General features: G+C 35.8%; 3 protein-coding genes across 3 annotated transcripts in view; 2 read left to right on the top strand and 1 right to left on the bottom strand.

Moving 5' to 3' along the window:
• The window catches only part of LOC128991553 (dystrophin, isoforms A/C/F/G/H-like), a 557,771-nt gene that overhangs the window by 489,769 nt on the left and 40,504 nt on the right, over nt 1–27,498 (bottom strand). The gene's annotated exons all lie outside the window — the stretch shown is intronic.
• Nucleotides 1,339–7,028, top strand: LOC128991550 (facilitated trehalose transporter Tret1-like). Its single transcript, XM_054414537.1, has 3 exons — nt 1,339–1,510; nt 5,035–5,225; nt 5,623–7,028. Exons 1-3 carry the CDS (start codon nt 1,438–1,440, stop codon nt 6,772–6,774), a joined length of 1,416 nt encoding a protein of 471 aa, XP_054270512.1. The 5' UTR covers nt 1,339–1,437; the 3' UTR covers nt 6,775–7,028.
• LOC128991552 (facilitated trehalose transporter Tret1-like) lies at nt 12,857–27,249 on the top strand. Its single transcript, XM_054414540.1, has 2 exons — nt 12,857–12,971; nt 25,504–27,249. The coding sequence occupies exons 1-2, from the start codon at nt 12,920–12,922 to the stop codon at nt 26,850–26,852; spliced, it is 1,401 nt and encodes a 466-aa protein (XP_054270515.1). The 5' UTR covers nt 12,857–12,919; the 3' UTR covers nt 26,853–27,249.

Raw genomic sequence — 27,498 nt, 5'->3', positions numbered from 1 at the left:
ACTCAATGCCATGATTAAGTAGTTGGAGTTCATTTTAAACATTTCTGTATTTTAAATCTTGGACTATGGTTGAGTAATTGTTAAAGAATATAAAACGTGTTAAACATAATTTTTAACTTCAATATTTCCAAAAGTATTAAATTAATCACTGATATGGTGAAGGATGTCCCTATTAATATCATTCGGAATATTGGTAATGAGTACAAGAAGATTGAAATTGTATGAACCTCCTATTTATTACATTGGTATAATGTAGTGACAATCGTAATATATTGCACACCTGGCCGAAACTGGATCGATATACGATTATGGTATTTTGTCATTGCTAATATTATATAAATTGCCTGCATATCTGAAGAATGCTGAGAATTAGTTCTAAGTTATCAATTTTCCTGACACTCAAAACTAGCTATTATTCAGACTCTTAACCTACATATTGTATCAATTTTGTCAAACTGTCATATTCACGATCACGAACCTTTCTCCTTCCCACATTGTCTGTATTATGTTAGAACACACAACAAACTAGATGAAGATATTGGATACATGGCTTAATCGATCAAATTACACAAGTATTCCTAACAACGGTTCATCGATTTTGAAGAATCTGATTTATAATAACAAAACCCACATTATTCTTGTTACTTTCTCCTAATATTCATAGTAAGGCTTTGGGTGAAAACAAAAATCCCTTTTGGATTCCCCTGAACTTAAAATATTGCTTTTCGAAGTCATGACAACGCCCAATTCTGTGAAAATTACTGTTCAAAAGCTATAGCATTTTTTTGTGATTTTGCCTATACAATGTCATGGTTACTCCCACCGCTTATCCATAAGGGTTATTGACAAGCAGTTTGAGGAAGTATATGTCACTATACTTACTTCAAGTATGATTTGTAAAACTCTGATAGATGCTGATCAAAAAGACTGAGATTGAATGTAACATGAATAACTCGAATGGGCAGACGATCTAATTTACGAATAATTTAGGGATAAAATATTGTACAGCCGAAAACAACATGAACAATTAATTCGTTATGTTTCACTAAATAAATATCTAATTTTACCTTACACAATTATTTCTTGAACCTTCCTACTTAACTGTTTTTTTTAGCATTTGCGTGCTAACGGACTTGTCTATTTAGCAACATGTTGTCATGAATTATTGAATTATTTGCGTACCACGTAGTGTTTAACCATTTTCCATCTATTTACCTAACAAAATATTCTGTACGACTGCCAACTTTCCGCGCCAAAAATAGTAACATCCCGACTTTGTTCAATCCAAAACAAGCGCAGCTGAGACGAGTCGTACAACCCCAGTCTGTTATCTGACAGGTGACCTTGAGCTCCTAGATATCGTCGACGTGTTGGCAGTGGCAGTGGCAGTGGCCAGTGGTGGTCAGTTACAGTGGCAGTGGCAATACAGCCGACGACATGAAGGGTGCCGTCCCTTCAACAGATCTTCCCACCACTGGAGCCCTCAGACAATACGTTGCAGCATGTTCAGGTAATTGTTGAATTGAAAATTATTTTTTTTTATAAAACAAGGTTTCTTGACAGCTGGGTTTTAACAGTTTGAAATCACGATTAAAAGTTCAGTGCAGTAATATTTGTTGGTCTTTTCCTCATAGCATTAAGACATGTTTCTTATGTAAGAGGTAAGTGTTTAAGAAATGAATTATCTATGATAGTACAAAGTAAAATGTGCATAAGATTTATTTTTTTACCTATGCAAATTTGACTAGGCAATACAACAAAATGCAAATAAAAAAATTACCTTTGTTGGTTAAAACCGTAGTGTGTAGTGGGGAACTACACACGGTAATTAATAAAAAGTAACATTTGCCCAGGAGGAAAAAATTACATACCTACTGTTTATTGTGACCATTGAAATCCAAAATTAATTTAAACTATAATTCAAATACTGTACATAATATTTTTTAGAAGATTATTTATAAGATTCAGGGCAAAATGTAGTAATCACATAGAGAATTTCTAATTAAAAGTTAAATGTTTTCTTATCTGTTAGTTACCTATTTACAAACTAATTGTTCAACCGTTCTTGCTTTTGTTATTCTAGACTGACCATTGCTTCCTCAATTTACTGACAAAGGCTTCAATTATTTTTAGACATAGCTAGTTAAATATTTAAAAAAGTACAAATAATGTCCTTGTGTAAATATCGTGTAAAAACATAAGCGAAAATAAATTGTTAAAAAAAATTATGAAATGTCTTACATACTAATGTAAGCCCTTTATGTTTCAACTAACTGCCCTACTGAGCTAATTTAAATTAAATTAAATGTTAAACCTAATTCAACAAAGTGGCCCCTTTCTTTTTTCTTAATTTTCTAGTTTGATATTATAACGATATATAATATTTGAATATTAAAACAATTTTTCCTGTTTTTATCTGAAGTACATCATGCTTTTACGCGCGTGGTAATGTGAAATCCATTTACGATAAACCATATGTAAACAAACCACTCCAGAACAAGTAGTACAACACCGATGCAACAAGATACTAATACATTATATAAATAATATAGATAAATATAGATAATTTCAACAACCATCAGACTCGATAACGTATTGTAACGTATTGTAATGATTTGATTAACAATCTAATCAAAATAAAATAGGCTCATAGTTTATATTTCAATTTGATGTGTATTTAAAGCATTCATTGTAACACTAGAATGTAACATTGGATGTCAATTCGTGCAACACATTATATCGTTAACAACGATGTTTTGTGCGCTATAACCTACCTATACAGGCCTACCACACATTGCATGTTGTCACAGTTCACAGTTAATAGCTACAGTCTGTAACTAATTGTTATGATCTTTTATTGTTACTGTAACACTCATTGATGATATTATCTTATCTTACTAATATTATAAATGTGAAAGTTTGTGTGTTTGTTTGTCTGTTTGAAGTTCAATCACGCATTTACTACTGGACGGATTGGGCTGAAATTTAGCATGATGATAGCTTACATTCCCATATAGGCATATTATTACCCCAAAAATCCTTTCGGGCTCCACCCCAGTGGCTCTGTAGTTCCCCATGTTTACCTTGTGAGTATTCATATTTAAAGGGAATTAAAGAATAGTCAGCTGTTTCAACTACAAAAGTTGGTTCTATGATAAGAAAAGCATTAAAAAGTTATAAGATTTACCAACAGGGTGCAGCACTATTATTTTTTTGCATTTATGAAAACAGCTCATTTGAACTAAGCAGCAATAAAAAATTAGTGTGATACTCAATGAGAACTGTCAAAGTAGGATTAGTTACAGTTATGTTTTTAATTTCCCAAAAAATTAGTGATATTTTGCAAATGTTTGATGATTTCTTTTTTCTATTGTTTAGGTGAATTGGTAGAGCATTATGGCTATGGTGGATGTATAATACTGTAGTATACTGTAAATTTAAAGAAGCAAATTTTATCAAACTGTATTCTCCCCCATTGCAAACGCAAAGCTTGAGTATAACTGCAATAAGCATTTTGCCAACCCCGTACGAAGGACGGGTACTCTGCTAGTACTTGATATACTCGAGCTGTAGTCAACTTTGCTGCTGAACTTTGACTATAGTACTGATGTATTTGTAATTTTATGTATCTACGGTTTATATTTGATTAGTTTACGACTTTGTAGGAAACCAGCACCTTTACTGCTATCTAACGGCGACATTTTGTTTGATAACATTATTAGCGATAGCGTAATGGGGAAAGCATTTAGATCCAGAATTGACATCACTTGGTATCGAACCAGCGAACTTCAAGCTTGAATGCGACAACTTTAACCACTCAGTTACCCAGGAAATTATTAACATTTCCCGAGTTCACAGTTTCCATTAAGTCATAAGCAAAGTTTGGCCCTAGCCAATTACTGGATGTACTTTGTTCAAACGTCACGTTTTCCTCCGATCACCACGTGTACCTCTTCTGCCTCTCAGGCGTCGCCTGTTATCAGCACTAGCCAGCCTTGGTGACCTTGGTGATAACAAAACTACGGCACAACGGCCATCGTCCTTCACGAATCATCGGGCTTGGATTTCATAAAAACACGTTTATCTTACACTGACGCAGGGTTTGCTAATTATGAAGCGATTGTTTGGTTGCAAATGAGTGCACATTGTTAACTGGGTTGCAAAACCGGACGTTGAAAATAACTAATTATTTTTAATAAACTGTTTAGAAATCAATCGAAATGCTTAGGTGATTCATTTTTTTAGGGAGAGGTGGGAAAATGCATTTATGCACACAGGTGGCTAGCCTGTAAGGTGGGACTCCAACGGGTCCAAAGACTACCCACTAAAATTTTCTCTACTCTTCGGAAACTAGCCTGGCAACACTTGTCGCACTTCATCAGAACTAGACCAAATTTGCCTTCGCTCTTTAGGGGATACATATATAAACCTATATAATTGACCCTATATAAACCTTCTGTTCAAATAATTGAGTGTAGAGAGCTATTGATTTTTGCCATGTACTTCAGCAAACATGGTAAAGGGCAATGGCTAGATTGCAAAGATGACGACACCACTTTATGAAAATATTGTTCACACAATTCCTTGTCAGTAATTTGTTTACTGGGAAGGAGTGTACCAAACAACAGTTGGCGTAAGGGCAAGGGCAATTTGTTTCAATTCAAATTGTCTCAGACCAATCAATTAACATTAGACAAGATGGGAGCACGTTTAGGCAGCATTCTTGACGTACTTTCGTTTGTTTGTATTTGCTTATGATGATGACGACGGGCTACTGGCTTACGTAGCATGTCCTGCCAATCATTTCAAACGCTATTCTGACAACGTCATAAAAATGTAATCCAACCCCAAACAAGAACAAAACGAGACTGCTGTGGCGACTACTCCTAGCAAGATCACCTATTTTTTAGTATATCTCAATGTCCTAGCTTTTCTTATTGTGGTGACGACGAACTGTTAGCCATCTACAAACTGCTAGGGTAATCACTCCCAGCAAGTTCTTCAAGTATATTCTAATCACCCTGACTATTCCAGCGTCCCTGATGGTGATGACGACGGGGTGTTGGCTAGGGTGGCCATCGCCCGCCATACCCAAGCTGGAACATAACGAGACCTCCGTGATAGTCAACAGCAACCAGATCTCATGGATGGTCGCCCTCATGGACGCCGGCTCTGCCGTCAGTCCGGTCCCTGCTGGCTTCCTCATGGACATCATCGGACGCAAGGTAATTTCCAGGAGAGGTCTGACAGGAATTAAATGGCTTTTAGAACTGCATCCAGAATGGATCAAGTAACTAGAGTGTAGAGGCGACTCGTGGTGCATAGAGGCCACATTATTCATTGTCCTAACTTACAAAAAAATTATAAAATATCTCCTATCCAACCTAAAAATAAGAAAAACTATTTGAGCGCAACGCGAAGTTTACAAAATAGTTTGCTGGGTTCTTTGGCAGTGTGATGTGTATAGTGTTGGAATAGTTTACAATGTATCCTCGTTTCGTTTTGTTGATACAAATAATTAGTACTACCTAACAAAATGTTAATATTAGGAGCATAAATTCTTCAGCAGTTAGATTGTTTGCCTTTATGCATCAGAATGCATCTAATCCCTTTATTGTGCAGGTGGTGCTGCTACTGGCTGGACTACTCTTCGCCTTGTCCTGGCTGATGGCTCTCCTAGCTCACACCCCGAGCGTCCTCTACGTCGCCAGGTTCCTCGCCGGAGCCGGTAAAGGAGTTGCCTTCACCGTAGCGCCCATGTACTTGGGCGAGATAGCCAGCACGGGTATCCGCGGCGCAGTGTCCACCATGTTCGCAGGGCTGCTCTGGGCCGGCACCATGTTCGAGTTCGGCATCGGACCCATGGTCGGATACGACTCACTCATCATGATGTCCCTGAGCGTCCCAGTGTTGTTCCTCGCCACGTTCATCTTCATGCCGGAATCGCCCTACTACCTGGTCATGAAGGGGAGAGACAAAGATGCCAAAAAGGCGCTCCAGTGGTTACGAAACAGCCCAGACCAACCGGAGGAAAACGCTGCTACAAACCCCGTGAACGTGGAACTGAAACTGATCCAGAACACGGTCAACGAGGAAATGCAGGACAAGAGTAGTTTTGTCGACCTCGTGTCTTCCTACAGCAACAAGAGGGCGACGACCATCGTAGTGATCATCTCAATGTTCCAGCGGACCTGCGGGATCAGCCCACTCCTAGCGTACTCTTCCACCACACTTCCCAAGACTGACTCTTTCATAGGACCCTCTCAAATCATCGTCGTGTTCGGCTTGATCTTGACAATCTCCAACTTCCTGGCGACGCCTCTGGTGGACCGTCTGGGACGCAAGCCTCTGTTGATCTTCTCCGGAGCCGGCTGCGGTGTGGCTACAGGCGTCTCCTCGCTGTTCTACTACCTGCAAGACAACACCACCGTGGACGTGAGCGGGTACGTGTGGGTCCCGTACGTCTGTATCTGCGTGTTCGGTCTCACCCACTCTATAGGTATCGGAGTCATCCCACACACCCTGCTGGCCGAGCTTTACCCGCAGAACGTCAAGTGCTACGCCGCCGCCGTCGCCGCCATCACATTCGCTCTGTCATCCTTCGCCATCAACAAGGTCTACGCCTCGGTGACCCACGAGGTCGGCGTGTTCGCGATGTTCGCGTTTTTCTCACTCAACGGTCTCGTGTGCGCGTTGTTTTCCTACTTTGTGATCTTCGAAACCAAAGGCAAGACTTTCGCGGAAATCCAAAGCGTACTGAAGAAGGAGCGGTGATTCGCTTCTGCAAAAAGCTGGACATACCAAAGATCTGACCACCTTACGTATTTGTAAAGAAAACTCCTTAATTTTGGGTTTTAAATTAACCTAATGAGAACATTACTGTTGTATTTTTCCAATCAACTAACCAAAAAATACTGTATAGTCTTACTAACAATTGTTCCTAGCCTAAAGGCATGAGTACAATGAACTGTATTGTATTGTAAATATATAAATCTTTAACTGTATATTAAATTAATATATTTTTATTACGAGTTTCGTTTTGATTACCGTACCTACAATCCTAAGATTCGTAGAGTTCAGACCTCAAAGAATCTCAAATTTTAATTTGATTGGAAATACGTTTAACCTTATTTTAAATGGGTAAACTTACTACCCTACTAACCTACCGCTTACTTTAAGCTTTTTCGAACATATTTCATAATAATGATTGCAAATAATGAGGGACAAAACAACCGAATACCTGATTCGTTCATGTACACAGGAAACCGTTCACATAGAAATACAAAGTCCACATACATATTGCTTATTATTATTCTCACAAACACAGACACCGGTCGAAGTATAGTATAGCTGCAAGACGTACCTTTCTGAGGGCAAATATTGTTGAACATGCCGCGCTGAGTGGCCTCCACACACACAATCTCACTACAGACACACTCACAACTTTGTTTATTCAGCACAAGATCGAGTTGCCCATTCATTGCAACAACATCGCATAACGAAACAGATCTTCCATGTGCCCAGTTTGGACATTGACAAGGAAAACAGAGCTGTAAATGCAGCAGTGTACGACTAAAAAGAGATTTTGTACATTATTATCTTAGTAGAATAAGTTAAAGGGTCTTTGAATTTCTGGATGTCGAAAATAAAATATTGGTTTATATGAAACATCTTTTAAGCAACGAAACTATACTAGGATTAATGGCAAAATATCGCAATTATTTTCATTGGTAAAGATGGTGGGATGTGTGGTTTGATTTACAAATAACCCAAGTTTACCTTAATACTTATGAGTTGTTGGCAAAACTTAGTTTTGTTCCTAATAAGTTGAAATAATTGTACACCATTATAAGGTATGTACAATAAAATGGAAAGACAACACTTAAAGTATTCCATCATTATATTCAACGTCTAATTTTTATTTGATGTACTGAACACTACTACAAACTGTGATACTTGTTAGGTAGTCAATGGTGGAGGTAAACAATCTGACAACCACGTGATGTCGTCATTGTCTACGTACAAGCCCAGTTTAGAGTGACAACTACCACCTGTCACCAGGTCATGTCTACAATGTTACTCTCGTACATACAACACGACTACAACATAGCGAGGTTTGGTAGAGGTAAACAATCTGACAACCACGTGATGTCGTCATTGTCTACGTACAAGCCCAGTTTAGAGTGACAACTACCACCTGTCACCAGGTCATGTCTACAATGTTACTCTCGTACATACAACACGACTACAACATAGCGAGGTTTGGTAGAGGTAAACAATCTGACAACCACGTGATGACGTCATTGTCTACGTACAAGCCCAGTTTAGAGTGACAACTACCACCTGTCACCAGGTCATGTCTACAATGTTACTCTCGTACATACAACACGACTACAACACGGCAAGATTTGGTAGAGGTAAACAATCTGACAACCACGTGATGTCGTCATTGTCTACGTACAAGCCCAGTTTAGAGTGACAACTGCCACCTGTCACCAGGTCATGTCTACAATGTTACTCTCGTACATACAACACGACTACAACATAGCGAGGTTTGGTAGAGGTAAACAATCTGACAACCACGTGATGTCGTCATTGTCTACGTACAAGCCCAGTTTAGAGTGACAACTGCCACCTGTCACCAGGTTATGTCTACAATGTTACTCTCGTACATACAACACGACTACAACATAGCGAGGTTTGGTAGAGGTAAACAATCTGACAACCACGTGATGACGTCATTGTCCACGTACAAGCCCAGTTTAGAGTGACAACTACCACCTGTCACCAGGTCATGTCTACAATGTTACTCTCGTACATACAACACGACTACAACATAGCGAGGTTTGGTAGAGGTAAACAATCTGACAACCACGTGATGACGTCATTGTCTACGTACAAGCCCAGTTTAGAGTGACAACTACCACCTGTCACCAGGTCATGTCTACAATGTTACTCTCGTACATACAACACGACTACAACATAGCGAGGTTTGGTAGAGGTAAACAATCTGACAACCACGTGATGACGTCATTGTCTACGTACAAGCCCAGTTTAGAGTGACAACTACCACCTGTCACCAGGTCATGTCTACAATGTTACTCTCGTACATACAACACGACTACAACATAGCGAGGTTTGGTAGAGGTAAACAATCTGACAACCACGTGATGTCGTCATTGTCTACGTACAAGCCCAGTTTAGAGTGACAACTACCACCTGTCACCAGGTCATGTCTACAATGTTACTCTCGTACATACAACACGACTACAACATAGCGAGGTTTGGTAGAGGTAAACAATCTGACAACCACGTGATGTCGTCATTGTCTACGTACAAGCCCAGTTTAGAGTGACAACTACCACCTGTCACCAGGTCATGTCTACAATGTTACTCTCGTACATACAACACGACTACAACATAGCGAGGTTTGGTAGAGGTAAACAATCTGACAACCACGTGATGTCGTCATTGTCTACGTACAAGCCCAGTTTAGAGTGATAACTACCACCTGTCACCAGGTCATGTCTACAATGTTTACACTCTAGTTTTTCTCATAATGTTATTCTCATAATACTCAAAAAACTACAACATAGTTAGGATTGGTAGAGGTAAACAAACTCACATTACATTTTGTTTCAAGATCTTACTACTATAGGATATGCAACTTTGAACGGATTTTAAACTATCTTTCTTAGTTTCAGTTTTAATCTTTACAGTGGGTAAAATAAAATTTTAATACAGAAATCACCAGTTGAAATTTAAAAAAAAGATTATAAATATTTAAACTTCTTAGTCGTACGTCTTTAATGTATCAAAAATAATCATATTTGTCGATGAATATAAGAAATAAATATTATAAAAAATGGCAAAACGTTATGGTCAGTACTAATCAATCCTAACAATTTTATATGTTAGATGAAAAACCTATTTCACCAATAATCTCAAAGGAACAAATTAAAAAAAAACTATTTTATGAGGTTCCTAAGTATATTCATCACACGACTCTTGAAAGCATCTCAGAAATCTGACAGCGAATACATAGATGATGCAAACATGTTGTACTAGACTGGATTGAACATGTACTAGACTGGGGTGAACATTATACTAGACTGGACTAGAGTGAGCTGGGACTATGACCGAACGCTTCTAAAGTAATGGAATACAGATAATGGGAAACAGTGGGAGGGGCTCGACAGAACAGTAAATAGCGGATGTCACCGATTGTTTGGAAAAATAGTGAAACTTGTTTTAAAACACTACTTACCGGCGCTGCAGAATATTGACAAACTTATAGAGCATACCTGAAACAATAAAAGGAAATTAATACATGCAAGTTATCAAATTGCTTTAACATAACGTTAAACATACGAGTAGGCTAAATAACAATGTATCATAAATGCTAAAGGCTTTTACCAATTAGACCATACAGGGGAAAAATAAAATAAGTGTTTTTGATCAACTTGTCAGAGCAATTTCATGAGCTTACATAAAGTTCGTGAGTTGAAAGGTGAAGGATAAGCAATAGTAGGGTCTTGTGAATTAGTTCCGTCAAAAATTGTACAGTACAAGCTATGTAGTTCAATTTAAGCTAGTGTCGAAAATAATCACTATATGCAATTATAAACAATCGTATCATTTATAATAATATAATATTCAACATTGTTGTGATACTAGTACTGTATTGTTGATGTACAAATGTCAAATGTAAAATTTCATGTAAAATGTGCAATATAGTTCAATCAAGCAAGATAATAATCAAATTAACAATAGTTTCAAGAACACCTATAATGAATTGCAAATATGCACTAGTGAGTAATTTCTGATCACGTATCGATATCTGTGAATGACGATTGCATTGTCGAACGCCTTCAGTTTGTCGAAAACCATCTGTCAGCAGAAATGCCGCGTTAGTTGTCTAGGATAACTTGTAGGCTCTAAAGAATATTTAAATTTGTTTAGATTATGGAAGATGGTCAAACCAAGCAAGGACCTTTACAAAACACAGTATACCATAACAGTGTTTTTTTATTACAGTACTTAAATATTTATTACAGCAAAATAAATTTTTAGGAATTATTATATTTGATTATCTACACGACACCGACACAGCAGTGTACGTTTTTTAAGACGAAGATGAGTTTTTTTAATATATAAAATTATAGCTTTTTAATGACTAAATAGGCTTTCTTTTAGACTGAACTATTTATTAAAGCACAACGATCAAGAACCACCGAAAAGTTACTGACTTTTCTCAGAATCGAATCAGCAACTTCCTATTCTATAGGAGAACACAATATCCACCAACCTAATCAATCTGTAAACATATACTGACTAAACAATAAACTTCAATATTCACAAAAGTAGAATATATTGAGCACAAATAAATTAAAGACTATAAAGCGTTGAACATTGTTATTTAATTCGGACCGTACGAATTAAAAGTTCTATTCAGGGAACCGAAGTACAAAGAATTCTATTACAATCAAGGTAATCTATACAATCCTTTGTCTGTGATCCTACCAACTAATCAGTCCAACTATTATATCACTGTGGAACTAATCATCGGAGAAATCACAGCACAAAGTGACACCGATGAAATTGTCTGTACCGATGCTATAAATAGAAATCAATAGTTAATTGCTTAGTCTATAAATGCACAACTGTAACATCCAATAGCTATGTTAAAACCATCGAAGTATATAACACAATAGTTGTGTTATTATACTTCGATGGTTAAAACTCAGTCCAGTTGAACCGTCGATAGACAGTACTGTCGTAAAATCCCATTTTCCTATACAACAACATTTTCAACCAAACTGAGACCAACTACATCATTCGTTTCCCCACCAAACTATCTGCGAAAAACTGAGAATATAGAATTCAATAGTCCTCAGACTTTGGGAGATATGACTAATAATAACACTCTATTTGTACAAATAATTTCCTCAAGCTTGAAACAGGTGTCTGCTCCAGTATCCAGAGTCAACGTTCATAGCTGAGCCGAGTTGTGGACCAATCCGACGACAAACTTATGAATATTCAGTCCTGCATCTCGCTAACATTCAGCGTTCGTCTTAGCGTCAAATCTCGTCCTAGACATAACTAAGTTCACCTAACATTGGTGTCTTAGTACTGAAATGTTCAATTACCATTCCAATATTGTATTTGGAAATCTTTAGAAAAAGCATAGTGAAGTCACTTATAAGGTTCAAGTTGTGATGAATACGTCAAAATGGTGAACGATGTAGTTAAGTATAAGATTAACAGCAAAACAGTGCAAAACATTTCCAACGCCAAGCATAACCACATAAAACAGACTCCAGATTTTTCAATTGGACCAGAACTCTACTTTCACTGTTCAAAGTCAAAGGTTTAACAAACTACTTTATGATAATTTATTTTTTCACTTCACCAGTGGGGAGTATCCAAAATCATCTAAACAAAAACAAAAAAAGTTGAAGTATTGTAGATTTTGTATGTGGTTAAAAAATAAACAAAACTACCAACAGAAACCCTAGCAGATATAATGAAGAGGCGAACAAAATTGTTAATAAATAGTCCATCACCAACATGAATGGTTTTCTGCAAGTGTGAAAAACCAACTCCAACCTTCACTACACAACATAACCTAAATACAACCATTGCAACCAATCACATCCATCCATCAACTCGACTATTGACTATTGTTACGGAACAAACACCTACAAGGTGTAGAGCGTCACGTGACCTATTGTTTACCAAACAACAGCTGTTGCTGGAGACGAGGAGTGGGGGGAGGGGGCAGTTACCGCCATCCCGCGCTACCACCACTATAACGTACTTGGTACTCCAACTGTAGTGTGTGTGTGTGTCAGTCTGTTTGTAGCAGTACTTGTGGTGTAGGTTGTGATATGTGAGAAATCAGCTGTTGTACAACATGAAGAGATCAACAATAGGAGTAATCAAGCAGTACGCTGCCGGAACATCAGGTAATCCTGGAGTTACTTACGATAGAAGATTAACACGGTTCAGGACCAAACAATTCTAATTAATTGCATTTACAGTGTAACTACCTGATTTTGATATGTATGTATCCTTTTCTCTCACTAACGTCACATTCGAGGCATTGGTTTAAAGCTGGTTCAATATTTTGTTGAATCACTACCCGAAACCATTACTTCTTTATTTCACCAACAAATTGTCGAACAGAAACACTGAGTTATTATTTCTTTGCATAATTTTTCCTGACCATTTCTAAAACATGTTTTAATGTTAACCTAGAAAGGTTCATTGATTGTTCTCCATGGAAACGATAGTAAGATCTGTACTGTATTGTTTACTGATTTTTTAGGTTAATAAATAATTTTCACTACCAGATGATTTTAGTAAATCAAAGAAAATAACAAACAATAGTTGATGAATCGTTATCTTATTCTATCCTGATGTTACTGTACTTGTAATTAATTGTCAAAAGTGAATTCAAATTACTACTTTTTTCTACTAAGTCTTCTTATACCATTCTTAAGCAAGGGTAAATCTAAAGTACAAGTTAAGTTTGTAATATAGTCCAAATGGGTGGATGGCCGTATTGCAATTATAAACTGACTACAATATAATTGATATATTGCACACACAAGCGTTCAAAATTATCAAGAAGTGAAACTTTATTAACATTATAGTGTATTACACAAACACATACGAGCACTGATATAAATAAATTGTTTGCCATTATTTCCAGGTAAGAAAGTTCGATTATTCTCTTCTTTTTGCACTGCACGGCTTGCATAAGCAGTTTACCTTCGAGGAATATGCTTACATTGCATAAAGACATGCATCACTGTTTATGGTAAATTAAGACAACGACACGATGTGACTCATTGTAATGGAATATAACTGCGAAGAATATCCATAGTCGTGATTGTGGTTTCAGTCATTAAAAACCAATTGTTATTCTGATATTGTAGACAATAGGCGTAGTTCTCACTGAATATCAAGCAGTGATGTAGGAAAAATATGAATGAAATACAACAATTTATTTGAATTTACAATCGGCTTACACAACTTTTTTAACGTACCGGTACCAAACATGACTAATTGCAATTTCGTATACCCTTAACCAGGACACATTTTAAACAACAATACAAGTGACTAAATATTTTGCAGTATTTGCTAAATATTTTTCAAGTAACCACCCATACAGATTTTGACATATTTATTTTTATTTGCACCCCAAAAAAATACGCATCAAAACAAAGTTCATAAAGACAAATCTATAAAGATTATTCTGGACTTTTTCCTGACAAGTTACTATTATTCAATTAACCAGTCATCATTTCAGCCGATCAAGGATATTGTAAAACGATTTTAACAGGATTATATTGACACCAATAAAAACCCTTTCGCATGGAAACGTGTCAAAATAATCTGGTATGAACAAGACATGAACGATATTGGGTTCAAAGCAGAAATGACAAGCTATCAATCTGTGTGACGCTGTCACAGTCAGTCTTAAACATGAACATGAGCATTGAACATTGAACATGACAGGTTGAGGTCATAAGGGGTGAAGGAAGGAGAGGTTTTGCATCGTGATAGTTGCTGCGATACGTGAAATCATGTTGGATTTGCGAAACTAGGTATATCTAAAGTTACCGCGTTATCGGGTATGGAATAGTCAAGTAGGTTTTATCGCCTAATTAACACCACTTGAGCGATCACAAGTTGTCTAATCAATTATTAGTAAACAACAAAGTGCCAAAGACAATTGACCGGGTTAACCGTTTTGTTTGTAAACCAATGTTTGGGTTTGAAGACAGATATGATTAACAATGCAACTATTTGATATTCGTAGGCCTATGTGTAAAGTTTGTACACTTGTTATCGATTTTGAAATCGGTACTAAAGCACACAAAAACATAGGAAAAGTATTAATTAATTAACCCTTGTCAAAATGAGTAATCTTAAGCACTAAACAATAGAAAAACAAGTGTTATAAGCTGTCTTTGAAAACAATTGGTTTGGTGACAATGTAAAACAGTGGTCTGAAAAAGAACGTATAATTCGTCTAACAAAAATGATAGCATTAAAAAATTCTGTTAAAATTAGTTGTTACAAACAATTCCTACGATTATTAACGTGTATACAACTAACCTTTTATTTATGTTTACCGTCTCCAATTAGTATTTCCGAAGTAAGCCGACACAGCACACAGTCCATATCATCGAACTAAAACTATTGAAGTAACAACGTTCACAGCACAGTCACACAACAATACAAAGATACACGTCACTACAGGTTTTACAGCTGGATCTTAGTAAAAGACATTCATCAGCTGATATAACAATCAGCTGATTGGCGAAAACTATTTCGTTCAGTTGTTTAAAATGATTTCAAAACTAATACGTTCTTGAGCGCTATGACAAGTGTTGATTATTGGTGACAGTATAAGTCTTTAATAATATTTGAACTGAGCTTTTAAGTAAAGCTAGCTACAAATTTAAAATTGATGGAAGATTTAATTATACTATTTAGAAATATTATTGAGCACATAAGCATTGGCCAAATTACCAATTAACTAGTATGTTTGTGTAAGAGCTTAATATATACCAAACTTAATATACAATATTGCAGTTAATAATGTTATAAAACCGGTTCTTAAGTTTAATTGTTTTAAAATGTTTTCGTTTTCAATGTAGTAATTAAAAAAGGAATTTTTGCCCGCTATAATGCAACTTGGTGCACGCTGACTAAACTACATACATTTCAACAATGATTGATTAAGTTCGCATACAGACATATTTATGACGAATTTCCCACAAGGAATAAGATATTACCGTCGGTTTCGCACACAAAGTACCAACAGGTTATAAAATTTATGTATTTGTCAATTATCTTTAAGAAACCGTTAAAATCCAATGTATTGTTTTAATTTTTAATCCTTGGAATTGCATTTAAGTAAATTCTAGTTCACCTGTATTAGCATTAATGATAGCATATGTGCTATATATTCAACGGATTTTAGCATTGATTTTCAAGTGTATTGTTTTACAAGGATACAAAAATGTGATTTTCCTGTCTACAACCACGCGTTATCACTTATCACTCCACTATTGATAAACGCGTTGATAGGAAAGAGGGCTTTTTAGGTCACGCCTCAAATAATACCCAACTGAAACAGATGAGTATATAAAGTCAGTCCAGACAAACACGTTATGAAAAAACATATTTCCACACGCGCAGGATCTTCTACAGCCGGTTTGTGTTGGACTTGGACCTGTGCCAGCCTACTTGGACTTGAGTGGCTTCCTCCATAACGGATAAAACCGGCGGAAACGAAACTGAAAGGTGTACGTAATCGCCTTGGCGGATCCCAATGTGTTATTGGAAACAATTTTGTAATACAACTCAACTCTAAAATATTAAAAATATAAACTAGGCACGAATAGTTCGTTTTTGGAGCAAAACAAGAAACTGAGATGAATAGTTTGATTTGTAATTTAAAATGTAGTCAACATACCAAAGTCTAGAGAATCTGAGTTTCTGCAGGTGTAGAGGCGTGTAAATTAAAATGGCGTGTGGAAGGTAGGAGGGAAATGCGTCCAACAACACTGAGGGTTACACCACTAAACGCTGGTGGTTTTAAATTAATTATTCAACGGTTGCTCGCCATTATTTAAAACATGGCTATAACCAAATTACTTTTAAATATGCAATGACAACATTTTGGATTTTAGGTGAAGACATGAAAAATTTGTTGCTTGATCCTAAAACACATCAGTTTACACTCTGGTTTTAAAACGTGTTTCACGTACCCGCTGCAATTTCAGAAGTCTACGAAAATTCCATATGTTAAATGAGTGTTTTTGACTAAAATCCAGAGATGTTAAATAGAAATATTTCACTTCACAGTTATGCCATCTACAATTAATTACTGTCGATAGTTTTCATGAGATGTTATCGTGTTTCGACTCGAAGTCACGTTCCTAGTCCCGTGTGGCTGTGAGAATTGTACTAGTGTCTAGACGCGTAGACAGGGTCAGCACTCAGGAATCCGACGACAAAACGTAAAACACAACTCGCCGCGGCTGAACCGGGTCTGGGTCTGATGACGATACGAGAAGCCGGAGTGACATTTACATTCTCTCGTAGCCACTAAACCACTTGACTCTTGCACTGTGGATCATCAGATCATATAGATCCAGTCCAATAGAACTGCGGACAACAGTTTGTACACCAGCATCTTACTATCATTGACTTTGTACAATGCGAAGTAGTCATCAATAGACGCGATTCAACATTTTTGATATCAGGGAAGACAATTATTTAAATAACAATAACAATCTTAACTTTATTTCCTTCATCAAACAACAGCCTCCAAATTATTATGTTTCGACAAAACTTAGTTTTATTAGAGCATCAGTGCAAAGATTTTTCAACGTCTGCCATGTGAAAACCCGGGAATTAGAGTGTTTTGAGTTTAAATTCTCAATAGTTAGTAAATATGACAAGCACAAATAAGTGTATCTATACGAAAAAACCAACCCGAACTTGTACTATTAACAGAAACAATTTGCAGTACTCCAAAGGAAATAATAGTTCTAGTCAACAGTTAAGTCAAGTAGTGCGATAACTCAGACGTGAAATTCAGTAGTCTAATTGGTCGTTAGTGAACTAACCACGACAAAACTATCGACACGATCGCCTGACTCATTTAAAACCCCTTGTATAATAATGAAGCACGACAGGAATAGCAAAAATAAAATTTAAGCCTTTCAACTACTTGGTCCAACTTTGATGGTAAACTACCAAAACTTATTGAAGCTAGTGATAGGTATTAATCAAATAAATTAATCTCCATTCGACCCAACATTCTCATAATCAGATTTTAAATAAACTAAGCTACAATAAAAAAAATAAGTGTGTGTGTTCATGAATTGATATTGTACTGTAGACAACTGCATGATGGTGTATACGTTTGTACTGAAATCATAACTTAATGAGGTTACGTTAGTGATATGAAATTAATATAAATTTAATATGATAAGCTATATGGTCATTTATAAATGTTTTATTACTATCTCGATGACTATAATCACAAATCAATTCCATTGTATTCATAATAATTTGATAACATAAACTAGTGTTTAGTTCGTTTTAATTTATAGTTAACCATGCAAATGTAGTTAAAAACATATTACAGCTTAGAATAAATCAATATTTGATGAGTTATAGTGCTTGCTAATTAATCAAAAGAGTTTGTAGTTTGATCCTTTCTCTTATTTAGGGACTTTTATCTGAAAATTTCAGAATCTTTTTAACAATACAATACCACTGGACCCAGCTATCGTCGATCATTGGGGTTTAAATGGCCAAAGAAAAAGCTGGTTATACAGTAGTCAGTAACAAAACTATCACCTAATTCATAGAACATATACTTTTTACTTATATTCTCCTTAAAAGGTGTGTCAGAGTAATTAAAGTCTAATGAAACCTAAATGTTATATGGCTATGCAACACATTGCACATTATTTGATTAGCAACTCATTCCAAAAATGTTTCCAATTAAACAACCCTAAGTTATTCCCGAATATATTAACGTACTGATTTACAGTTCTCAAATAACTCTGTGCGAATTATTACAGCAGCCTGGTCAAAATGTGTAAGATGAGATCCACAATGTTAGTACTACAGAACGAGGACACCTTGAGTGTTGTGGTGACGTTCACAAGACACGAGACTGATAAAAATGTTGACTCACGTCACTGTTATCTCGTGTCTACCTAGAACTAGAGAAAACGCAACAGCTACCACCCACATTGTTACATACATTACTAAAGTTGGCGTTCTAATTGTTTTATGTTCTCTAAAAATGATTTTTTTTGTCCCAAATTTTCATCCTATGACGCAGGATCTTACACATTACCTACTGTTTTAGACAAGTCCTAGAAGATTGCAGCATTATCGCATTGATAAAATTCATTGGTGATTGGCGGGATTTGAACCTGGAACTCGAAGTCCCGAGCTCTAACACTAGACTAGCTCCCTTCCCCCCTAGAATGAATTATGATACTGTACTTAAAGTTGGGTCAGGACCTAATTGGTAAAGGTGTAAAATCTGTTTATTTAAAAACTACAATAAAACACAACAACTCTTACCTTCTACGATATTAAAAATATGCAGCTTTCGCTATTATGGCAAAATAACACTGTAGGGTACCCATAAACCCTTAAGAATCACTTTTAAAACAAAACCAAAAACATTTTCACTATGTTTAAGTGTTGATTTGTTACTGTATGCTTATGCATGATAATGTGTGATCAACATTTGTAAGAACAGAAAAATTTATTTCTTTTATGGTCCATTGTTTACCAAGCATTTATAAATAAGGGTTACTATCTGAGGTTTTCTCAGTAGTGGAAAATCAACTCCTACAAAAAGTCAACTGAAGAATTGGCAAAAGTAAATGCTATGTTAAATTCATAACACATTTACGGCCAAAACTTATTTCCACCCCTAAACCTTACAACCACTGCAATATTGAACAAAATACACTTAAAAATGTATGATCCAAATCGCAGTCATGCTTCCCTGACAGAACCATTACATCATAGGGTTGATTACTCTGATGATCCCATGACTAACAGTTATGTAGTCATAGAGCCAGCCAAGTGCTGTAAGTGCTCTGATGACATAAACAACACTGAAGGACGTAAAGAGCTTAATTGCTGGTTGTCATTAGATGGACAAATTGCTGTTGGCCACACCATGAATCTCTGCCACTTGACATCACAATGGGATTGTATGATTGGACATTGCCATCTCTAACTCTTCTTTTATTAATTGTGTGGATGCTGCTAATTAGGTTACTCTACACATTGTTGTTTTAGCCATTGTTTTGACCAAATTGCCGTAATTATTATTGTATACTAGCTGTGTGCCCGTTCTACGCACGGGGATCTTATCGTAGCCAGTTGAAACCTTCTTATATTAAGAACAGCAGTTGATTTGAATATTTTCAGATATGCTGGCAAAACAATTATAGATAAACCTTCGCAAATACAGTATCTGACAGTTTCAAGCACAAGGCAAAACAAATGCTTCGCAATTAAATGTCACCCGGATCATGTTGGTCCATATGTTAAATCCAATGATTAAACTAAAAAAATGCTTTATAGATCTATGAGGCATAGCCCTAAGGTAGGCCTGAAAGTTACTTTCCACAATGGTTAAAAGTATATAAGGTACTACATTAACCTCACAATTTAACACTTTATTCGGGTTGACATTTTTCGTTATCAAGATGCGCTTGTCCTTTCCGTGAAATACTGAGAAATAAAGGACAATAATGCGTTACCAACAGACATACACACACAAATCCAGAACTTAATTAGGGAATTTGCTACGCTTTAAGCATAACAAAGTACATACCTATAAAATTAGTATTTGAAATCTTTGTTAATGTCATCAAATTTTATCATAACAATTTATATTTGCTTGGACCGAAGATGACCCGTAATGCTGTCGAAATGCCGGCTTACTTTATGAAATGAAGTAGGCCTACTATAGACAATTTAGATTGGTAATTTATAATAAAAATTACCAAAATATGCCACGAACTATTGATGCATAAACAACGTAAAGCGTTTAAACAATTCATGATGGTTTACTGAGTTTTACTAAAATGCGTAAAGAAGTAGCCTATCGTTTTCTTAGCATAAACTAACATTTTGGAATCCAGATAGAAAAAGCAAAACTTATACAGTTAAATTGAATACGCATGTAATAAATAAGGTGCAACACCAACGATAGCTAATTTGTAAATTACAATGATGTTGTAGTACGTTCTAAGGGAAATCAGTACCAAAAACCAACGTTTACAGTTAAGAACTGTAGTACATCCGACCAACTGTATGCGTTAATCAAGTCCCGAGGATATTGATCTCTTGGTTTTGGATTTTCTCGTAAAAGGTTATTGGCAGTCAAAGTTATTTACCATTAATTGCTTCTTTTATAAACAACTTTTAATGTAAACTTATCGGTGTCAGTTTGAAAAAAAAAACCTTATACAAACAACTGTTTTGTTATTTAACAGATTACGTATTCTCTAAACAATGATTGGTATAGGCTATCCATTAACATTAGAAGGGAATGTGATAAAAATCACACAACGTTGGGTTTTTGGACGTTTGTAATTTTATTTCTTAAGTAAGTAGGCCGTGTATCTTAGGAAAAAGTACCGGCATCAAGGATCGTCGTCAAAAAGGTTGTTATGAATAATTGGCTAGGCGTACGTACCCAAGAGATGGACTATTTGCCTATTGGCTGTATGGTCCAGCGATTGCATCACACGTTGAGTAGGAACTATTGACTATATATATAGTCAATGGTAGGAAAAGAAAGAGACACATTGGAAAATCGAGTTTCGCATCATCCGTAAACCTCTGTTACAATCACCTACTGCAGTTGTGATTTTTTTACTTTACACTTTACACAACCGCCATTGAAGCGCCGTCACTGAGTGGAAATCTTGTTTCTAAGCTATTGGCGACGATCGTTATTAAATTTAAGTTTCCCACCCGTATACAACACTGATTCAAGGTCTTCTTTCTTGTTATCAAAACTCAAGAACAATTTCATACACTAAAGAATTTCTGGTTCCTGAACTGGATGATACCTAGTTATTAATTTCATTTACGGTTACACTATTACACTATATTATTGAACTTACGATTAATTTAATCCGTTATGTAAGAAAAACGTTTTTAATCTCACTTCGTTGAGATTCGCTTTCAAAATGTGATCGAAAATGGTTGCGGTATTTGTAAACAACATTTGTAAACATATCAGTGACAGCTAGAAAAAATAATCTTGATCCGAACAGCTGTTCGTTATTTCATAGATGATTATGTGATAAAAATTGGACGAAAACTTTAAAAAATCGCACAAAACTGCATTTTTGAACGTCCGTAATTTTATTTACAAAGTAGTGAGACCATATTTTAATGGCTAAAGACACTCTCACCAATCCAGTAAATACATTAAAACGACTTGGATCTTGATAGGTACTCTCGTTTTCCTGGAGAAGATTGCGTAAAATGCCATCTTGAGTGTTGCAGACAGACAGACAGACAGACAGACAGACAGACAGAAATTTAGATGAGACTTGTTTCGGCTTCCTTAATGTATAAAACGTAAAAATAACCTAAAAATTTATGATTCTGAGCAATGTACAGACAAAACTCTAATTTTATTTATATAGATTAGTGGCATAAAGGTGATTAAAGCAGAGTCAAATTAAATCTTGAAATATGTTAAACATTAAATAGTCAATCATTTCAAGCGAACTTCATATGATTCCCTATAAATTAATCATGTTCGCTTATTTGTTGTATTAATACATTGGATGGATAAATTTAGTCAAATGTTGAAAAAATTACTATTCATTCTTGATGTTTATTTTTTCACATTTCATGTATACTTAATTCACCCCGGCATCTTAAAATACATTAAAGAATTTTAAAAATAATTTAGTAACATAAAAAAAAAATTTGTGGCATTTTATTTCAACATTTTCTCAATAAAATATGAATGTCACAGCCATGATGATATCATATCCTCAAATTGCGGATTCGTATTGTAAATGTATAAATACTGTATTTGCTAACAATATTCTACATATTGCATTTAGCAAGATTCATAACGCAGTTCCATCCTCAGGGTAATCATAGACACAAGTATAACATATACAGTATCATTGATTATTCAGTATTCAAATTAACATGCGTCCAAGGATTGATAATAACATCACTTTTGTACAAAATCTCATGAAAATTATTGTGGATTGCAATTAAGCATGTGTATGCGACATTTTCTTTGTTTGAAAATGAAACCGATATACTAGGAACTATTCGATCAAATGTAGAAAAAATGTTTTGTTAATGATTTGGTAAACAAAATGCCTGATTAGTGTGACCCCAGAAAGGTTACAGATAAATCACAAAACACCAACTGATTACCAACTGCCTACCAAGTCAAAGTACAGCGAAAAGAACCTAAGAAAAAAATCCAAATTCATTGAGAGACTGAAGTCCAAAAATCATAACATTATTTAAATCCAGTTAGCAGATCAATTATAATAACTAAAACTTAAGAAAAGTTAAAAATATATTGTCTATTATCTTGTTTGAAATACTGTATTTTGAAGCTATAAGCCCCAACCAAAAATTATTGTAATCAATGGGATTCAATTTCTAGGACAGCTAAGCACATAATTTTAGCTGTATTGAGTGTAAGAATCATAGATAAAAGAGTAGACACTCACTAACTATTACTTTAATATATGGTAGAACAAGATTATCAGTGTAGCTTGTTACTGACCACAACCAGCTGTTCCTTAACCCATTTATTAAATGCTCAAGGGATATAGGACAGCTGGTCCAGTTGAACCATCAAATAATGTCACATTTTGATCACCAAGTTCTAGTCTAAAAGATGAATTATTATTCTATTAATTCACGGCAAATAGGTTATTTTTGCAATAACTTATTTAGAAAAATCATTTTGAAGTATTATGACTCCTATCATACATAAATTAATTTTGATACGTATCATAAAAAAAAAATATATTATGAGTTCATGAATTCCATTAATTAAACAAACAAAATTATACACAAAATGAGATTATTAGAGTTATAACTTAAATAAAAGGTCGAAAATATGTGTATTATTGACATTGTAATAAATAAATTAATTAATCAAGCTTTATCTACAACCAATATGACTCCAGGCACTAATGTGTAAACCATGTTACATACTGATAGTGTAATTAGATTACATGCTTTGTGTAATGAACAACACTGCATGTTATTGTAATTGAAGGAATGAGCCAAGTTTGATTGTAATTAGATCCTGAACTCTTTGTCACAGTTTTATTATTACAGTGATCTTTGTTGACAGTGACATAATTGAATAGAAGCGTTTTGAATGACATAAACTGTTAAGTTCTATAAATAGTGTTAAATTAGTAAGTTACTTTATTTCGTTTTACTCCTACCAATTAGGAAATGAGTCTATATTAGTTCAGATTCAAATCACATTATTAAATGGGGAAAGGTAATTTCTGTAGTCATTTGTTAAAACGATTGTTTAAAATAACAAGCACAATATTTACGCAGTCAACCAATATTTTTATTGATTCTATATAAAGCGATAAGGAATAGTAATTTCTTGATGCTTAAAATGAGTTTTATAAGTTATAGCTTTAATGACATGAGTAGCTAAGTAACCTAATAAACAAAAGGTCACCAATTCGATATAATAACAATATGACCTTGAGCAGGGACAAATACAATGCAGAATAAGTAATAAAAGAATATATAAATTTGTTTACAACCTGTCATTACGAGATAACCAGGTGTAACTGAAGATAAGAGACAATAAGGACTTGTCAAGAGAATGGCTGTGTCTAGGTTGGGAGTTTTGATACAAGTTTTGGTCTCCTTCTCAGGTAAAAATGGAAGATTGTCTTTTAAAATTGCTGTGTTTCTTTCAACTATTCAGTATATTAAAAAGTAGTAGATCATTCTTTCCCTGATGTAATTTGTAGTATCGACTTGTGAATAAACCATAAATTACTTTTTATGTTTTACTAGCTGTAACCCGCGGGCTTTGCCCCGTTTAACTTCTTAATTTTCAAGATGATCTCGTTCGCATGGCTCAATCTTGTCCTGGTTGAAGTTCGTTCGCTACGCTCACTCACCTTTAGGTTGGAGCTCGTTCGCTACGCTCACTTGCCTTCAGGTTAGCTCGTTCGCTACGCTCACTCACCTTTTTGGTTGCAAATTAGCTGTTGTCATAAATGTAAAAGAAATAATAGTGCTGCACCCTGTTGGTAATCCTTGTAACTTTAATGCTATTGAACATCATAGAACAGAACCAACTTGTTTAATTGAAACAGCTGTTAAGATTCATTAATTCCATTTCTCATAAGGTTAACATGGGAAACTCCAGAGCCACTGGGGCGGAGCCTATTGGACGGATCACGAAATTGATGGTGTATAAACCTATTCCATGACATTCTACACGTATGTACCAAGTTTCGTGGCAATCGGTTCAGCGGTGTCCGAGTTTATCACCCCCAAACAAACAAACAAACAAATATATATACAAACATCCTCTTTTATATATATGCATACTGGCTCTTCAGACTTTTAAATATTCCACATTGAATTCTCAATGACACAAATCAAAAGTGGGTTTCAAAGTGGTTAACAGACTCCTCTAGTAATTTAAGACTGCTAAAGGTAATCCTAAAAACACTTTAAGTACTTTTGAGTTTGAAACTGGACCTGGTCCTGATAGTCATTGATCATTGGGATTTTAATAAATTATCTCGTAAAAAGTACCACTCACTACACAACATTATGCAGTATCCCATCACTCACTCTTGGTGTGAAATACAATTGTCAATTGTTATAAAATCATATTGTGAACTGCTATGTTATATTTCTCATTTGTTCCAGGGGCGCTATCAGTGTTTATAGCAGGTTGCTGCCTGGGCTGGCCCTCCCCTGCTGTCCGCAAGTTCCTTGACCATGAAGCCAACTTCAACATCACCCAAAGCCAAGTCTCGTGGATCGTCGCTCTCATGGACTTCGGCAACATCCTCAGTCCCATCCCCTCCGGCTACATGGCAGACAGCTTGGGTCGCAAGTACACCCTGCTCATGACTGCGTTCCTCTACATGGCGACATGGCTGCTGACAATCTTCGGCAACTCCGCTTACTACCTGTTTGCCGCTCGAGTGGGCGCCGGTCTCGGCAAAGGAGTAGCATTCACCGTTGTGCCAATGTACCTAGGGGAGATAGCAGGAGTGCAAGTTCGTGGTGCTATAAGTACGATATTTACAGGACTCCTCTATTCAGGTATTCTCTTTGAGTACTGCATCGGACCGTTTCTCTCGTACAACATGTTGAACATAGTGTCAGCGGTGGTACCGATTGTGTTCTTCCTTACATTCTTCATGCTCCCCGACTCACCTTACTTTTTGCTGATGAAAGAGCGTCACAAGGAAGCACGAAGATCGCTCGCTTGGTTCAGAAACTGTGACACGACCGATGAATTTTTAGCAAAAGAGCTGGACGATATGTCAAAAATGGTGCAGAAGGAGATGACGGAGAAAGGAAGATGGTCGGATTTGGTGAGTTCACCGGGTGCTAGGAAAGCTGTAACGATCGTTTTGTTTTTGTCTGCTTTTCAAAGATTTGGTGGCATATCCCCACTGCTTGCGTATACTGCTGTGACCCTCCCCAAGACTGGAGGAATCATCAACAGAGAGTACTACATGATCATCTTCGGCTTCACGATGGTCGTGGGTAACTTCATCGGCACTCCTCTGATGGACCGCGCAGGACGGAAGCTGCTGCTCATCATCTCATGTTCCTTGTGTGCTGTCCTCACGGGTGTATCGGCCGTCTTCTATTGGTACGCAGCGCCTGACAACGACATACCCGACTACAACTGGGTGCCCTACCTCTGCTTCGTCACCTACGGGATAGCTTACGGTATTGGCATTGGCGTCATTCCTTCCACCTTCGTCGGTGAACTGTTCCCCACAAACATTAAAAGCTACGCCTCATCGGTGGCAGCTATATCTTTTGCAGTTGCTTCGTTTGCGATCAACAAGTTTTACCTTCTAGTCAAGACAGATTTCGGTGTCCACTACATGTATATATTTTTCACAGTTTGTAGTATTTCCTCCGTTATTTTTACAGTAGTCTTTGTATTTGAAACTAAAGGCAAGTCATTCGCTGAGATCCAGGATAAGCTGAATAAGAGAAAACCTTTGCCGGAACCTCTGATGATGAAGTAGTCAAGGATTGTAAAATGCCATTTAAGTGCCAAGTAGACTTACAATAGTTTGTATATTTTACTGAAGACTGCAATTATTGAATTGTTTGATTACTATGTATATATGTTCTAACTCCTATATTTTTACATTTAAGTATTTTATAGTATTTCAGGGATTTTTTGTATTGTTAATAGAAATCATAAAAATTAAAAGTTTTATTAACATTTAGATTAAGATTTTATATATTAAACAATAAAATTGTAGTTGTATATGACACTAACTCTTTGAATTTTAAAAACTGAAATAAAATCTACATAATTTAAAGTAAATTTATACAGGTATGACAGGTTTAATTCAATGTTAAGATACTTACGTAACCGTTATTTAAAGGTTGCTATTTAAAGACTGGTATTAATAGGATAGGTTTTAATAAATATTTTTAATTCTGTACTCATGATTGATTTCAAACCTTCAGTTCAATTTTAACACAAAAGTTGTGTTGATTTAAGACTATAAAAAATGGTAAACACATTTTTTGCTATTATTTAGATGATACAATGATGATAAACCACAAATCAAGTTTTCTTCTTGTTTCTACCTAGTTTATCTGTGTTTTTGTAATGTTTTAACGAGAGGAAAAAATATATTTGTCATTCACGAGGATTTT

This window comes from Macrosteles quadrilineatus, unplaced genomic scaffold, assembly GCF_028750875.1.
Source record: "Macrosteles quadrilineatus isolate MER2022 unplaced genomic scaffold, UCM_ALF_1.0 Scaffold_4__1_contigs__length_99947679, whole genome shotgun sequence".
NCBI classification, from domain to species: domain Eukaryota; kingdom Metazoa; phylum Arthropoda; class Insecta; order Hemiptera; family Cicadellidae; genus Macrosteles; species Macrosteles quadrilineatus.
The sequence above is the reverse complement of the archived record's forward strand: the minus strand, read 5'-3'. Positions and strand labels throughout refer to the sequence as shown.

Coding starts and splice junctions, on each gene's coding strand:
- LOC128991550 (XM_054414537.1), top strand. CDS start 1,438: ATGAAGGGTGCCGTCCCTTCAACAGATCTTCCCACCACTGGAGCCCTC. Junction 1,511..5,034: donor ATACGTTGCAGCATGTTCAG/GTAATTGTTGAA, acceptor TGACTATTCCAG/CGTCCCTGATGGTGATGACG. Junction 5,226..5,622: donor TGGACATCATCGGACGCAAG/GTAATTTCCAGG, acceptor TTTATTGTGCAG/GTGGTGCTGCTACTGGCTGG.
- LOC128991552 (XM_054414540.1), top strand. CDS start 12,920: ATGAAGAGATCAACAATAGGAGTAATCAAGCAGTACGCTGCCGGAACA. Junction 12,972..25,503: donor GTACGCTGCCGGAACATCAG/GTAATCCTGGAG, acceptor CATTTGTTCCAG/GGGCGCTATCAGTGTTTATA.